The sequence below is a fragment of the Elephas maximus genome, chromosome 4 (assembly GCF_024166365.1).
Source record: "Elephas maximus indicus isolate mEleMax1 chromosome 4, mEleMax1 primary haplotype, whole genome shotgun sequence".
In the NCBI taxonomy this organism is placed as follows: Eukaryota; Metazoa; Chordata; class Mammalia; order Proboscidea; family Elephantidae; genus Elephas; species Elephas maximus.
In genome coordinates this window covers 134,251,934-134,265,837 of record NC_064822.1, presented here as the reverse complement: position 1 = coordinate 134,265,837, position 13,904 = coordinate 134,251,934, and the positions used below count along the sequence as shown (strand labels likewise).

The following is a 13,904-nucleotide window of genomic DNA, read 5'->3' as shown; positions in this document are numbered from 1 at the left end:
GAATTTCTAGAATGTAATAAGGATTGACATACAGTATTTTTAAACATTAAAAATGAAATGAAGAAACAGACAAAAATAGATCTGAGAATCTATAATCACAGACTACCTGTACAATTCCAAGCAAATTGTACCCAATTATTTTGACCATCATTCCTGGGACAATGACCAGTCTTGTTCGAGTATGTACACACAATCACAGACAGGTGAATGCCAGGAGCTAAACAGAAGCTGAGACTCTCCCAGGAGGTAGTGGCAACAGATTTAAGCAAAGAGATCAGGTTTTCCCAACAGGTAGGCTCTATTTTGGCTGAATACATACTAGGGGAATATAAGGACAATATTGTTTTTCAATATACAGTACTGTGGCTGGCAAATACAAGACTTCTTGGATACTTCTATGCAAGCAAATTATCAGTTGTATTTATTCTCTAACCTACCAAACATCTGTTGACCATTGATAGGGCTCTGGCATACACAAACTAAAGGATAATGACATCTAAAATCTCACATCGCTTTCAAATAAAGATGCAATAAAAGGATAGAGAACAAAAGAGCTCAGGGGGACTTGACTTTTCCACAGAGGAGGCTCAGAGTGCTAAGCACAGATTATAAAAAAAAAAATTTTTTTTTTTTTTTTTGTAGTGGGCTAATTTCTGCTCTGATCCCCATACACTTGTAATCTTCTGGGGCTAATCTGGAAGAGAGGGTTACTTCATATTCATTTCAAGGAAGTGTTATGAAAAAGGTTTAAATAATTTTAAAATATGTTGTGAATCCACACTGAATAAAAGCAGTAAGGAGAAGGTTATGATATGTGGCTTAGACAACATTTAGGATCTCACTGAATCTCCAGGAAACCTAAGGAAACAAACAGAACTGAGTGGCTATGCCTCTGGGTGGATATGAAAAGCAACCAAGATTTGCCATCAGCACGCAGTTACAACAGATCAGAAATGAGTTCGATCAGTTCTTCACAGACCTTTGACCAGATTCTGAGGAGACTGACAAATTGTGTCAAAACTGTAGGATCTAGAATGATCAAATTAACTCCTCTCAATATTGGGTTCTTATCAATTATTCCTTGCTGAAAGGATCTATTTACTTATGTTTTTGTTTTTACTTTCCTCTATCTTTCAAAGTTCCTTATGCCCTCAAAGTACCTCACAGAATGACCAAAAAAAGCCTAAAGATGCCCTTTTCTCCCAGTTAACACCCCATGTGGTTTGAGTGGCACTGCCTACTTACATTATGAAGAGATCTGTAGATTATTCCAGGCTTTGAAGCCAGGTTAGCCTGCAAGAAAATGCTGCATGTCTTTCATCTGGGCAAGCTAGTGAACACCTTAGAAATATATGCATGATGGATATGTGCCATTTACACAGAAGGGTGTCTCCTAATTTGAGAACTTCCAGCATCTTTTAAGGCTAAAGAAATTTCTGAGACACCCAAATTATAAGCTTTGTTTGTAGCTATCAAATGGAATATCTGAAATAATAACGTATTAAACAATATGAATAAAAATGTTTTCCAATACTCATACCTGATTTCCTGATATCCTGACTGTTAAATGACCAGCTCATGACTCTAGAACCCAAAGGAGGCCAGATTTATTGCTGTTAAGGATGCCTATTTAAGGCCTCTCAGCTTCAAAGGAGCACCTTTCCGCTAACCTGCTGTCATAAATACCCTCTGGGCCTCAAAAGCAGTGATCCTTAAATTGTTCTAAAGATCAAAATCATGTGAGGTACTTACTAAAATGCAGATTCTCAGGTAGTCCCAGGAATATGTTTGGAGGGAGCGGTCTATATAATTTTTAAATTATTTGTGAACAGGTAAGTACTTGAATGTGGCGTCAGGATTGTTGGAAGTTTCATTAACAACCTGTGATATGCAGATGACACAACCCTGCTTGCTGCAAGTGAAGAAGACTTGAAGGTACTTACTGAAGGAGATCAAAGACTACAGCCTTCAGTATGGATTATACCTCAAGAAAAAGGAAAGAAAAATCCTCACAACCAGACCAATAAGCAACATCACGATAAACGGAGAAAACGTTGAAGTTGTCAAGGATTTCATTTTACTTGGATCCACAGTCAATGCCTGCAGCAGTCAAGAAATCAAAAGACGCATTGCATTGGACAAATCTGCTGCAAAAGGCCTCTGTAAAGTGTTAAAAAGCAAAGATGTCACTTTGAGGACTGAGGTACGCCTGACCCCAGCCATGGTATTTTCCAATCACCTCATGTGTATGTGAAAAATGGACAATGAATAAGGAAAACCAAAGAATAATTGATGCATTTGTATTATGGTGTTGGCAAAGAATATTGAATATATCATGGACTGCCAAAAGAATGAACAAGTACAGCCAGAGTGCTCCTTGGAAGCGAGGATGGTGAGACTTCATCTCATGTACTTTGGACATGTTATCAGGAAGAACCATTCGCTGGAGAAAGATGTCATGTTTGGTAAGGTAGAAGGTCAGCCAAAAAGAGGAAGGCCCTTGGACGAGATGGACTGACACAGTGGCTGCAACAATGGGCTCAAACATAGCAATGATTGTGAGGATGCTGCAGAACGAGGCAGTGTCCTCCTTTTGGTGTACACAGAGTCTCTGTGAGTTGGAACAGATTCAATGGCACCTAACAACAACAAGCACTTCAAATTTCGAGGGAATTACAGAGTCTGGAGTCCATGAGTGGACTTGGCTGCCAACATAGAGGCTGGCGGTTTGAGTTTACCCAGAGAGGTGGCTCAGAACAAAGGCCTGGAGATCTATTTCTGAGAAATCAGCAATGAAAACCCTATGAAGCACAGTTGTACTCTGACACACATGGAGCCACCATGAGTTGCAATCGACTTGAGGGTAACTGGTATGGTACCAGTAAAGAGAGTCTAGAGCAAACTCCTATTAAATCTTAGGCTTCAGTTTTAAAACAACTAGAGAATCAAAAGAATCCCAATTTGTGTTAAATATAACCACAGTACTAACTACAATGTGACTCATAAAACAATTTTTAGTGTGTGAGATGCTGAAGAACATAAAAACATATACTTATTCAAACAGATTTGTACTTACATTTGGAAACTTAAAATATGTATTCTAAAATAACTAACCAAATAAAATGGCTCCTGTAATCAACAAATATCAGCCACATTTTTATAACTCAAGGGTGCAGGCTGTTTGCAATGAAAGTGGATCAAAGGTACAGAACAATGTCAAAATACTTCTATTTTTTACTCAGCAGCCTTGGACATTAGACATTAATATTAAAACTTTTTTGCCTACAGAGCTAAAACACAAATTTGGCACTGAAAGTTACAAATTTGCTTTTGATTTAATGCAGTGCAATTTAGAAGCCTTGAAGAAAGTTTGCCATCCTCAAGAGCCATAGGCCTGCCCTTAATGCCTTGGGAGATTTGCACTTTTCTGAACTACTTGGTATGGTAACAACAACAAACAAACTCGTTGCCGTTGAATCGTTTCTATTTCGTGTTGTTTTTGTTAGATGCCGTTGAGTTGGTTTCGACTTGTAGTGACCCTATGTACAACAGAACAAAGCACTACCCAGTCCTGCACCATCCTCACAATTGCTGTTATGCTTCAGCCCATTGTTGCAGCCACAATGTCAATCCATTTCATTGAGGGTCTTCCTCTTTTTTTGACTTTACCAAGCATGATATCTTTCTCAACGGACTGATCCCTTCTGATAACACATCCCAAATATGTGAGACGAAGTCTCACCATCCTTGTTTCTAAGGAGCATTCTGGCTGTACTTCTTCCGAGGCAGATTTGTTCATTCTTTTGGCATTCCATGGTATATTCAGTATTCTTTACCAACACCACAATTCGAAGGTGTCAATTCTTCTTCAGTCTTCCTCATTCATTGTCCAGCTTCCGTATGCATATGAGGCAACTGAAAACATCATAGCTTGGGTCAGGTGCACCTTAGTCTTCAAGGTGATATCTTTGCTTTTTAACACTTTAAAGATGTCTTTTGTAGCAGATTTGCCCAATGCAATGCATCTTTTGATTTCTTGACTGATACTTCTATGGGTATTGATTGTGGATCTAACTAAGTAAAATGAAATCCTTTACAAAGTCAACCTTTTCTTCATTTATCATGATGTGGCTTATTGGTCTAGTTTTAAGGATTTTTGTTTTCTTTAAGTTGAGGTGTAATCCATACTGAAGGCTATAGTCTTTGATTTCATCAGTAAGTGCTCTAAGTCCTCTTTACTTTCAGCAATTCATAGTGACCATATAAAACAGTATAGAACTGCCCCATAGGGTTTCCATGGAGCAGCTGGTGGATTTGAACTGTTGACCTTTTGTTTAGCTGCTGAGTGCTTATCCACTGTGCCACCAGCGTATCCAAAACCAAACCTATTGCCTCCGAGTTGATTCTGACTCATAGTAACCCTATAGGACATAGTAGAACTGCCTCATAGGATTTCCAAAACTGTAAATCGTTACAGAAGCAGACTCCCACATCTTTCTCCCATGGAGCTGTCGGTAGATTCAAACCATTGATCTTTAAGTTAGCAGCCCAGTGCTTTAACCACTGTACCACCAGGGCTCCCACCATACCACTAAACCAAAAAGTTGTTGCCAATGACTTGATTTTGAGTCAGAGCGACCCTGTAGGACAGAATAGAACTGGCCCATAGGGTTTCCAAGTAGGAAAATCACATCAGATGACAAAATGGTGGACAATAACACAATACTGGGAATCATGGCCTAGCCAAATCGACACACGTATTTTTGGGGGACAAAATTCAATCCATGATAGCAGCCAAGCTCTTAAACACTGCTCCCCCTAAATCCTCATCCCAAGGACAATACCTATGATTCCACCCTCAATAGATTTCTAAATGTAGCTCAAAGGAACTTATTAACTCACTCTCTAACCTACAGCAAGCCAGCTCATGCCTGCAGCAGCAGTATATCCTGAAAATTTAAGAATATGTTCTAGGTTTTTATTGGGTTATCATGGAAAGAAAGCTAAAGACTCCCAGCTCTTTACAGTAAAATGTCCTGAAAGTGTTTCTCAGACTATTTTTAATTTATCTGTGCCCAAATATTGTAACTAATTTAAAGGCCTTTTAGGTATGGATTTTTAAGCAATTGTATGTAAAAAGGTATAAAATGAAAGGGCTTCAAGGTGACTCTTTTTTGTATCTAAAGATGAGCATTATCCAATTAAAAAATGGGCAAAGGAAATGAACAGACACTTCAGCAAAGAAGACATTCAAGTGGCCATTAGACACATGAGAAAATGTTCGAGATCACTAGGCATTAAGGCAAATGCAAATTAAAACCACAATGAGATACCATCTCACTCTGGCGTTACTGGCACGAATCAAAAAACTGGAAATAACAAATGTTGGAGAGGCTGTGGGGAGATTGGAACTTTTATGCACTGCTTGTGGGAATGCAAAATGACATAACCATTTTGGAAAACAATACAGCACTTCCTCAGAAAGCTAGAAATAGAAATACCATATGATGCAGCAATCCCACACCCAGGAATACATCCTAGAGAAATAAGAGCTGTCACATGAATAGACATATGTATACCCACGTTCACTGCACCATTGTTCACAATAGCAAAAAGATGGAAGCAGCCTAGATGCCCATCAACTGATGAATGGATAAACAAACTATGGTACATACACAAAATGGAGTATTACACAATGATAAAGAAGAATGACGAATCTGTGAAGCATCTCATAACATGGATGACTCTGGAGGGCATTATGCTAAGAGAAATAAGTCAATCGCAAAAAAAAAAAAAAAAATTGTATGAGACCACTACTGTAAAAACTCAGGACACTACTGTAAAAACTCAGGAAAATGTTTACACACAAAAAGAAACAATCTTTGATGGTTACGAGGGAGGGGAGGGGTGGGGATAGAAAAACACTAAATAGACAATAGATAAGTGGTAACGTTGGTGAAGGTTAAGACAGTACACAATACTGGGGAAGCCAGCACAACTTGTACAAGGCAAGGTCATGGAAGCCCCATAGGCACAAAGTCCCTGGGGGACCGAATTGCTGGGCTGAGGGCTCGAATTGCTGGGCTGAGGGCTTTGGGGACCATGGTCTCAAGGAATATCTAGCTCAATTGGCATAACATAGTTTATAAAGAAAATGTTCTACCTTCTACTTTGGTAAGTAGCATCTGGGGTCTTAAAAGCTTGTGAGCAGCCATCTTGGACACTCCACTGGTCTCACCCCTTTGGGAGCAAGGGAGAAGGAAGAAAACTAAAGATACAAGGGAAAAATTAGTCCAAAGGACTAATGGACCACATCTACCACAGCTTCTACCAGACTGAGTCCAGTACATCTAGATGGTGTCTGGCTACCACCACTGAGTGCTCTGACAGGGATGATAATAGAGGGTCTCAGACAGAGCTAAAGGAAAATGTAGAACAAAATTCTAACTCACAAAAAAAGACGAGACTTACTGGTCTGACAGAGACTGGGGAAATCTCAAGTGTATGGGCCCCAGACACTCTTTTAGTTCAGTAATGAAGTCACTCCTGAGGTTCACCCTTCAGCCAAAGATTAGACAGGCCTATGAAACAAAGCAGGACTAAAGGGGCACACCAGCCCAGGGCCAAGGGCTAGAAGTCAGGAGGGAACAGGAAAGCTGGTAAAAGGGAGCTCAAGGTCGAGCAGGGAGAGTGTTGACATGTCGTGGGGCTGTTAACCAATGTCATTAAAAACAATATGTGTACTAACTGTTTAATGAGAAACTAGTATATTCTGTAAACCTTCATCTAAAGTAAAATAAAAAAGAAAAAGATGAATATTTACCGTTTATGAAAAATGGATCATTGGAATCCCTAGCCTCCAAGATATGAGAGACATTGTGAGCTTTCAAGGGTGACCACAAAGGTCCTGGATATGCTCGCTATAAAACACTGCTGATGGCACAGAACCTGCACTGCTTACAGGGCTGAGAAGATAACAACCATACGAATTAATTTTAATAGCTCTTGGTCAATGGCAGAAGACTGGAAGCACATAGCCAACAATAAATCTTATTTTGCAATAAACAATTTTATCACTTTCAGGATTTCATAAATATTTAATTTTAATTATTTTGCACACACATTTTGGTGGCTTAACAGAAGATAACTAAGAGCAAACGCATATAGGGATACTTCTCCCATATGAGTCTAATTCAAAGAGCTAAAGAATTATCCTTCTCTTCCTGCCCAGTGAGTATAATAAACAATACATTTGAATCAATGTTCCATTATTATTAATAACTCTTACTATTCCATAAGAAAACACAACTAAGAAAGAAAAATGTTTAGGCTGAGATCGTACTTTAAAAAAGAAAAGGGTAGGGATTGGAGAAAGAATTCCAGAACTAAATGTCCTCCATAACATTGGCATTTGCAAAGCACTGAGCAGTATCTGAGGGCTCCAGTGATCCTTAATCAGCTTTTGCATAGCCGCGTTCAGTTAAGGCAAAGCATTACAGAGTGGGGAAACCAGGACAGAGTCCTGGCTGCCAAGGTATTTTGTACAAAAAGTTTCTAAGTCATTCCTTCTCAATTTCATTTCTGAAAGGGCAGCATTTTACCCATTTAAACAACCAGCTATCAGACTAGGAAAAGCAGCTGTCCCTCTACCCCATTCAAAGTTCAGTTGCTTTTTCAAGCACATCGTGTTGCTATTTTTGGCAACAAGTGAAGAAATGATCAACAAATGTTTTGCAAGACAAACCTTAAACAAGGAACTGGGGCTCCATTCAGAAGACACAACAGAACTTCTAATAAAAACCATGTTGGAAGGAGTCCAGTAAGGAGACTTATTACAGATTCAGTCAGATTATTACCACTTAGTTTGCCAAAATTTTAAGGTTATTTTAAAAATGCTGTTACCATTCCTGAAACTAGGACTCCGAACAAAATAAATGTGAGAAGGTAGGTTTTGGATGTTCTCATAATTTGCTTCTTCATGAGCCATTATATTTTCAGTGGCTTTAAAGTTATAGTTTCCCTAATCTATCCCCAATTTATAAGGTTCTGAAATTATCAGAACTCATGTATGTAAAATTACAAGGCTCAAAATTTTTTAAAGTTAATTCTCTACAAATTAATTCATAAGTTCAATGCATACCAAGTCATAATCAAAACATGAATTTTTAATAATTTACCAAATTGATTCTAAGATTGGTATTGAAGAGGAAATGTATAAGATTTTTTTGAAGAATAAGAGGAAATGTTGTCATACTATAAGCCTCTACTAAATGGAACAAAATAGTACTGGAGCAGAAAAAAACAAATAGACCAACAGAACAGGATTAAAACAACTCCCTATAAATATAAACATTTGTATTAAGATGAAGATATTACATAAAATCAGTGAATAAAGACAAATTTTTAAAAAATAAACAGAATGAAAATAATTGGTTATGAGTTTATTAATGTTAAAGAAAATTGGATCCCTATTTCATTCCCTACATAACTAGCAATTAAAGAAAAAAATGGAATATTTTCTAAATTTTTAGAAAGGGAAGGCCTTTTGTGTAAGGCAGAACGGGAAAGCCATGAAGAGAATGATTTGACATTTTTGATTACATAGAAATCAAAAGCCTTTGAATGGTGAAATGTACCACAAAGTTTAAAAAAAAAAGAATTGACATAGGATTGAGAAAAAAAAATATTGTAAAATGTATGCTACAAAAAGGGTTAATATCCAAAAACACCCAAAATAAGGAAAATATAGTAGGAAAAAAAAAAAAAAAAACCCATGTCAATTTCCTATTGTTTTATCTTTTTTTTTTTTTTAAATAAATTAGGAGACATTTCACAGAAGAAACAAAAAAAATGGCAGATACATATGGAAGGATACATGACCTCATTTAACCCTTACTGTAACAACTTCAAAAAATATTTTTGCTACGAGACTACCAAAAATTTAAAAGATTTACTATATTCACTACAATAATATTAAGGTTTGAGGGACTTGGACTGTCTCATGCATGGGTAGTGGAGAGTTAACCTGGTAAAACCTTTTGGAATACATTCTGTAATATTTATCAAAATGTTCATACCTTTTGTTCCAAATATCCCATTCATAGTAACAAATCCTATAAATAACATTCATATGCAGAAGAAAAGACTGTTCAAGGATACTCACTGCAGCCATGATTATAATAGTGAAAATTTAGAAGCAATAAAAAAAAGCTCTCCAGACATATTTTTATAAAAGAGAGAACAGAATGCATTCATGTTCATATAGAAAAATGTTGAACTCTGTGGAAATGCAAAGAAAAATGGCTGGACATATACACACAAAATAGTAATACTTTTACCACTGAGGAGGGCAGGGCATGAAAGTGAAAGATTTTCATATTCTATTTGTTTTGTTTTAATCTTTTACAATTAGATTGCATTCATATATTACTTATATATTTTAAAACAACAGTGAAAAAAATACCTCGCACATGTCTACTTAATTGCACAAAAAATAATAGCATGGAAGTTTATAGTTTTAATAATGGTTAATCATTAATTAATGCAACAAACGTATATTGGAACAATATTGTACCTTAGGTTAGGTTACCCAAACCAAAAAAAAAAAAAAGCAAATTGCCATCAGGTTAATTTCAACTCATAGCAATCCTATAGAACAGAGTAGAACTGCTCCACAGGGTTTCCAAGGCTGTAATCGTTACGGAACTGGACTGCTACATCTTTCTCCCGAGCTGCTGGTGGGTTCAAATTGCCAACCTTTCAGTTAGTGAGCGGGCTCTTAACCACTGCACCACCAGGGCTCCTAGGTTAGGTTGAAAAAAACTGAAAAATCAAAGCCATTGCTGTTGAACTGATTCTGATTCATAGTGACTCTATAGGACAGAGTAGAACTGCCCCATCAGGTTTCCAAGGAGCACCTGATGGATTTGAACAGTTGGCCTTTTGGTTAGCAGTTGAGCTCTTTAACCACTGTGCCACCAGGGCTCCTAGGTTAGGTTAGGAGGTGGTAATATAAGGATGAGACAAAGTCCCATCTCAAGATCATCCAACAATCATTAAAGACCCAGAAAAGAAAATACTGTGGTGCAAAGTGACAACTGCTATAGTATAAAACTATATAGGACTATAAAAAAACAGAAGCCAAACCTGTTGCCAATGAGTCAATTCTGATTCTCAGCAAACCCTACAGGATGGAGTAGAACTGCACCATACAGTTTTCAAGGGTATAAATCTTTTAGGAAGCTGACTGTCACATACTTCTTTCAAGGAACAGCTGGTGGGTTCGAAGCGGTGTGCTAAAGAACACCTTACTCTTGCTGGAGTGGACAGATAATGATTTTTTTTTTTGAAGGAGTGCCAGTGAAATAATTCCTTTAAAATGAATAGTTGTATAACCCCAGCTGACTAGGGGGAGGGGAATGAAAGGAATTTTGAGTAATGGGCCAAGTTACTCTGACTTGAGGCCATGGCCTGTGCTGTGCCACTGTTTGAGGCTGCCTCCCACCCCCCATTTAAGAGTTGTACAGCCTTAGCTAAGTGACTTAACCTTTCTTAACCACGGCGCCTCAGCTATACAATGTCTGCAGTAACCACCCCACTGAATAGTCTGCTGAAAAAACTGAATGAGATCATTCATAAAAGCCTCAGCACAGTACCTGACACATGAGAATTTAATAAATATTTGCTACTCTTTTACTCATTATCTTTAAAGAAGGCTAAGGGGGCATGATATATTTAGGAAACTGAAAGAAGGTAAATATGGATTGAAGAGCAAAATTATCGATTATATACTAGAAAACAATGAAGTATGAATACCCCTTAACTCCAGGTAAGTAAAGGATTTCATTTGCCTTGGATCCACAATCAACACCCATGGAAGCAGCAGTCAAGAAATCAAACAACATACTGCATTTAGCAAATCTACTGTAAAAGACCTCTTTAAAGTGTTAAAAAGCAAAGATGTCACTTTGAGAGCTAAGGTCTCCCTGACCTTAGCCATGGTGTTTGCAATTGCCTCATAAATGGGAAAACTTGGCAATGGATAAGGAAGACCGAAGAAGAACTGATGCCTTTGAATTACAGTGTTGGTGAAGAACACTGAACTCCCAAAAGAGCAAATAAATCTGTCTTGGAAGAAGTACAGTCAGAATGCTTCTTAGAAGCAAGCACGGTGAGACTTCATCTCATGTACTTTGGACATGTTATCAGAAAGAACCAGTCCCTGGAGAAGGACATCATGCCTGCTAATGTAGAGAGTCAGGGAAAAAGAAGACCCTCAATGAGATGGATTGACACAGTAGCTGTAACAATTTGTTCAAACACAGCAAGGATTGTGTGGATGGTGCGGGACCAGGAGTGTTTTGTTTTGTTGTGCATAGGGTCCCTATGAGTTGGAACCGATTCCAGGGCACCTAACACACATAACACACACATTGTGTAGCTTGTAAAATTGGATTATTAAAATTAAAACTTGCACATGAAGCAGTACAAAATATTAAAAGAACTGAGTTTATTTTCCTAGTTGGTTTCAAAATGAGTAAATAACTTGGGTTTTTGATCAAATTATTTCATTTATTGACTATGCAAAGGAATAAATGATTTTAACAGTATAATTATTAAAATAACAAAAATATTACCCAAACTACTGCTATCTGATCACTATGTATTTTGCCCAGAACTGTTTTACCCTGTAGAATGTTCATTTCTGTCTTGCAGCACAAGCTTTTCAAAATACATTAAAAAGAAAACCACATTAAAAAAGGATATACATTTAAGGAAAAAAATTATTGATGCTTGAAGGTATTTTCTATCAAAAATTAAATACAGCACAATGGTCATTTTGTAGAGTTCATTAATGAAATTAGGAAGAGATTATTAATCTCCAGAGTGTTCAATTGAACTTGCAGTGGAAATTGATCAAGCTTCTCCATACTCAAAAACACCCTACAGCTACTATTGATTAGGAGTTTGGGACACTTATTATAATTCATATCTAAAACAAATAGCCCGTGAAACAAAAATCGTTTTAAAGGATTTCTTAATTTTTTAAAACATACATGCTATTCGACTTAATAGATGAAGTCTCAGAGGTACAAAATTTTTATTGTGAAGATCCATAGGAGAACATACCTGGCTAGGCTGAAGGCGTCGTCGATCAAACCTGCTCGGTTACTGACAGAGAGAACCTATGAAAAAAATTTTACTACTTAGAATTAAAATGGCAGGTGTTCACATATCAAAACAGATCTTTGTGAGAAGAATCCAGGGTTTACCTCGTGGTTCCTTATTAATTGTTCAGTTAATAATCTCCAATTCCTTAGGTCATAGTTGACCCTAAAGTAGCCAGTTTGATTGATGTTTCCCAGCAACCAGCTTCCTTTGTCCAAAGAAGTTATTCTGTGGTGCTCTAAAAACAGCATTTTTTTCAGGATAAAATAGATTTAAAATTTAAAGGGTTAATATGGCATAAAGTATGTTTTCTTAATACCAGATGCTAACAGTACCAATAATGAAAAGAGAACAACATCCTAATTACCTAATTGAAAACTACTCTTTAAATCAATCATTTGCATCTAGAATTTGCTAGAAAACTTTTAGTTGATTTTAATCAACATTTTTATTCTTGATAAAATCCTACCATTTATACATAATTTTTACTCAACATAAATGTAACCTAAAGATGTACTGATGTGTTTATGTGGCTTATAATTAGATTGTATGTGTATATATGGCTAAAACAAAGGGAAAGTTTTGAGGCATATGATCTACTTATTTTATTCAGTAAGAAAGTCATTAAAACAACAGAGCTCATTTGTTTGAAAGTCACTGTTGTTCCTTGCCTTTTTTCTTCTGCTTTCTTGGAAGCACAATAAATAACAGAGTTTCCAGCATCATCAATAATGCTAGAAAAAAGGACCTCATTTATTCAAGAATCTAATATTTCTACATATAATTAGAAACAAAAATAATAAATTCTGCTTATTGGAATCACTTTGGGAAATAGTAACTTGATTATGTTTGTCAGCTAATTCAATTAAAGGAAGACAGTATAAACAATCTTATAATTTCTTACATATTTAACTCCTTCAAATATGGTACAGATAGAGAACTCCATTCACTTTTTAAATTTACCTTTATTGACTTTGTCAAGCCGTAGGTCACAATTATAATGACTTTGTATTTTGTTGTTGATGTTTTCAAGACTCATGTGTCCTAGAAGTTGCATACTGTTTTAAGTTGGCTATGTATATATTTTATATATATATAGAAACCGTGGTGGCACAGTGGTTAAGTGCTATGGCCGCTAACCAAAAGGTCAGCAGTTCAAGTCCACCAGGTGCTCCTTGGAAACTCTATGGGGCAGCTCTAGTCTGTCTTAAAGGGTCTCTATGAGTCAGAATCGACTCGACGGCAATGGGTTTTATATAAATATATATATAAGATATATAGGGCTCTGGTGGCACAGTGGTTAAGTGTTTGGCTGCTAACCAAAAGACGTGCAGTTCAAGCCCACCAGCCGCTCCTTACAAACCCTAGGTGGCAGTTCTACTCTGTCCTATACAGTAGCTATGACTTACAATACATAGTAGAACCCAAAAATGTCCGTTGCCGTTGAGTCGATTCCAACTCATAGCGACCTTACAAGACAGAGTAGAACTGCCCCACAGGGTTCCGAAGGAGATGCTGGTGGATTCAAATTGTTGCCCTTTTGGTTAGCAGCTGAGCTCTCAACCACTGCACCACCAGGGCTCTCATAGATAGCACCTAACAACAACATTTATATATATATAAATACATATATATATTTGCAGGACTATTTTTTTATAGAGAACTCAACATCAAAGCCTACACTTGGAAGGGTCTGACAGCCAGGAGAACAAAGAAAATACACTATTCTGTTTAAT

The 13,904-nt window shown here is 37.0% G+C and overlaps 1 protein-coding gene across 1 annotated transcript in view; it reads right to left on the bottom strand.

Moving 5' to 3' along the window:
• TRHDE (thyrotropin releasing hormone degrading enzyme) overlaps positions 1 to 13,904 on the bottom strand; it is a 487,618-nt gene that overhangs the window by 73,961 nt on the left and 399,753 nt on the right. The window contains exons 11-12 of the mRNA XM_049883907.1: positions 12,273 to 12,406; positions 12,130 to 12,185 (exon numbers count right to left, since the gene is read on the bottom strand). Of these exons, the coding sequence (XP_049739864.1) occupies positions 12,130 to 12,185; positions 12,273 to 12,406 (190 nt within the window). The remainder of the gene's footprint in view (positions 1 to 12,129; positions 12,186 to 12,272; positions 12,407 to 13,904) is intronic.